The sequence below is a fragment of the Telmatherina bonti genome (genome assembly GCF_933228915.1).
Source record: "Telmatherina bonti genome assembly, chromosome: 21".
Lineage (NCBI taxonomy): Eukaryota > Metazoa > Chordata > Actinopteri > Atheriniformes > Telmatherinidae > Telmatherina > Telmatherina bonti.
The window spans coordinates 19,793,051-19,796,662 of NC_136630.1; the positions used below are offsets into that span (position 1 = coordinate 19,793,051).

Consider the following 3,612-nt stretch of genomic DNA (forward strand, 5'->3'; position numbering starts at 1 on the left):
AGTAAATTGTAAATACCCCTAAAAAATGTTGGTAAGAATTTTTAATTTACAGTTTTTTTTAAAGGGACAAATAAAAATATTATATTTTTAAAAAAGAGAATTATCTTACCATTTTTTCATGAGCTGGGTCTTGCTGGGTTAAACCATTGTACCAGCGTTATATTTTATTACCACAAGGGGGCACCAGTGTATTAGACATGAAGGTCTGCAAAACTATTCGACGCTAGAAACCCATTAGAAGTTAAATGTGTTGATTTATTCTTCTTTAAAAGTGTCAGAAACATATATCTTTGTACAAATAAAGTTGTTTGTAACTCAACTGATCTTTTTCAGTCGGGAAATAATACTATTTACCCATAAGACCACCGGGAGTCGCTGCGCGCCGTGACATCACCAGAGGACGAACGAGTTGCAGACAAAAAGAATAAAAAATAACAATAAAACTCTTTTAATGCCACCCAAAGCGATATGTTCTACCCTTTTCTTCAACAAATTAATTTGTGATAGTGAATATGACGATACCTGCAGGCTCTCTCACCACAGTTTCTCCTTTCCCGTGATCTTCTAACAGTGGTGATTTGCATCCATACACACACTCCACGGACAGAGCTCAGGAATTCACCCGCAGGCAATATCAGTTGAACGAGTTCTTTGCGTATCTCTCCCATCACCTTTACCTAAAGTTCACTGTACGCCAACACCTTTGTATGACAAAAGCGATCAGTGGGAGGCCGGCTGACAGCGTGTTAAGCTTGAATAAAGTCTGATCTCTAGGCACTGCTAAGAAAACACTGCATGAAAACATTATGGAGACGGTCTGGTTGCAGGGATTAGTCTTTAGAAAAGATGCTGGTTAACACTGTGTTGCATCACTGTGATGCGCACTTTGCTGCCTGCATACAGATGACTTTTACAAGACACTGGCTGTTGCTTTTCTTTTTCTTTTTTTCTCTTGTTTCTTTTTTCTTTTGACTTTTGAACAAACTACCAAGAGGCCTGCAGAACCTGCGTGCTCACCTGCGTGATAAATGTAAAAAAAAAAGGGGGGGGGGGGGGGGGGGGGGGGCACAGACGCTCCTGGCTGAAGGCAGGGTTTCACCAAAATTTCGCTTGGAGCGCAAAGGAGGGAGGGAGGGAGGGGGAGGGGGGGTGTAGCACAGCCAATGGGAAGGCGGCATCCAGTCCAGCTCTTTATAACTCTGTGTCACAGGAGCTGAGCAATGCCACAACCTTCTGCAGCTGGAAGAGTTTCACTGGACTACAAGCTCAGCGAAGCTGTGCGTTCCCAGAACGCACACACAGCAGTTTCTCTGTTGGGACAGCAAACAACAACAAAAAAAAAAAAAAGAATCCAGCAGCGAAGTTTTTGTTGGAGCGCTGCTTTCCACCATGAGCGCCGGACAGACCTATGAGAAGAAGATTGCGAGTATTTTGACCGATCTTCCCGGATCTATGAGTTGCCACCCGAACTCAAAGGACTCCCCTACTCTCCCCGAGTCTTCGGTGACGGACATGGGCTACTACAGTGGACAGACGGCCCACGGCCACCACGAGTATTATCAGAGTCAGCCATACGGACAGCCCATGAATTCTTACCATCAATTTAACCTAAACGGAATGGGAGCTGCTGGAGCGTACGCCACTAAATCTGAATATCCATACACGAATAGCTACAGACAGTACGGACATTACAACAGAGATCACCTGCAGGCCTCACCTCCGGGCTCAGGTAAATGCTGAGATGATCACAGGTTATGTTGCGCCCTGTTCCTCCATAGTGTGCATGTCAAGAGCAGATTTCTTTTTGAAAATCTCCTTTTGGGGAAAATATAAAGCTGCATAGAAATAATGACAAGATGTTCTTTCTTTAATGATCTCTTCAATTTTGGATGTTATTTTGTGAAATGTACTGAGACATGGAACTATACAACACGAAAAGTTTAATTTTAGGTCAGGGTATCATTCCCTTCTTTGACTTGATTTATTGTGGATTTACAGCAAAAAAAAAAAAAAAAAAAAAAAATCAACAACAAAAAAAAAAACTTTTCTAAATAGTAGCTCAGTGTTAGTGGGATGTTGTAACAGTCATTAACAGGTGAACATAAATCAATCATGATGTAAATTAATAAAAAAAATGTGTTGCCTTACATTCACTCCATTTTTGTTTTAACACATCTCGTTTGCTCAATGGGGAATTTGGTTAAAATGATCATTTTTAGGAAAATCATAGTCACACTTTAAAAAATTGAATTTTGATGGAGCTTCCATTTCTATTCAACATTTTAATATAGGTTAACTTGCATATGAGAGACTTCAGTTGTTGAAAACTTATGCAGACATATTCCATATTATGGACTTTGAGATTCCTTACGCTTAATGTTTTGTACTCAGACTTCAGCCCAGCGGCCAGTTTAACTCACCCTTTCATTTTGTTACAAATTATAGTGAAAGAAGAGCCAGAGCCAGAGGTCCGCATGGTGAACGGAAAACCAAAAAAGATCCGCAAGCCGAGGACGATCTACTCCAGCTACCAGCTCGCTGCGCTGCAGAGGCGCTTCCAGAAGGCGCAGTACCTCGCCCTGCCGGAGAGAGCCGAGCTGGCGGCCCAGCTCGGCCTCACGCAGACACAGGTAACCGAAGAGCCTGCTGGAACACTTGATATTTTCTGACTGATTGATACTTTAGAGTCACGTGAGCCAGGGGCTTCCTAATGAGGATATAATTAGATATTTATTTACATCCTGACGCTAATGACGCGGGTAGGATTCCCAATGTGGTTTTTCTCATTGAAGTAAATTAATACTGAAAATGTGGATTAGAAACAGCTTTGCATTAATATTAATTACATTTTTTCTCATTTAAGGTAAAGATCTGGTTCCAGAACCGGAGATCCAAGTTTAAGAAGCTGTATAAAAACGGGGAGGTTCCTTTGGAGCACAGTCCCAACGCCAGCGACTCAATGGCCTGTAACTCACCACCTTCACCTGCAGTCTGGGATAACAGCACCCAACAAAGCACCCCGATCAGCCGGCCTCAGCTGCCGCAGCCGGCGCACAGCTCGTCGCCGCCATACCTGGAGGATTATAACAACCACTGGTACCAGCAGTCCCACCTCCAGCACCCGGGAACCGTGCACCACTCAGTCCCGCAGCAAAGCGTAGGAGCTGTTTATTAACACTGACTCAAAAGCAGATCCATTGCTTTATTATTTTTTTTTCTCCGAACGAGGTCTCTCCCCAAAAGGACTCTGCAGAGCAAATGCTGACTGGACCAGGAGCAGGCCTGAAATGAAAAGTTGCTTTTTGGTTTTTGGATGAGGAAGAATGTTTCAGAGCTGTGTTTCCATTCATAAAGCACATAAAGGGATTTCTAATCACTTTTGGCAGCATATTTAATGGACAACAGGCGTGTTATTTTTTTTAAATTATTTATAGCTTCTGTTGTATGTATACATAACTCTTTTTGTAAATGAATATTAATTTTTTTTCTTTTTTTAAACCAAGTAGCCGACACCATCCGAATAAAAGCAAAACTGTGCGGTTGACCCATGCTAAAATCAAATTATGCACGTGGGTTAGAGCGTCAGATAAATTTAAAAAAAAACTCAGGACA

At 42.1% G+C, this 3,612-nt stretch overlaps 1 protein-coding gene across 1 annotated transcript; it reads left to right on the top strand.

The window, feature by feature from the left end:
* Nucleotides 1-1,389: 1,389 nt before the first annotated feature.
* dlx3b (distal-less homeobox 3b) lies at nucleotides 1,390-3,175 on the top strand (the record flags this gene model as incomplete). Its single annotated transcript, XM_079261456.1, has 3 exons — nucleotides 1,390-1,729; nucleotides 2,446-2,630; nucleotides 2,864-3,175. The coding sequence occupies 3 exons, from the start codon at nucleotides 1,390-1,392 to the stop codon at nucleotides 3,173-3,175; spliced, it is 837 nt and encodes a 278-aa protein (XP_079117582.1).
* Between the last annotated feature and the right edge of the window lie 437 nt (nucleotides 3,176-3,612).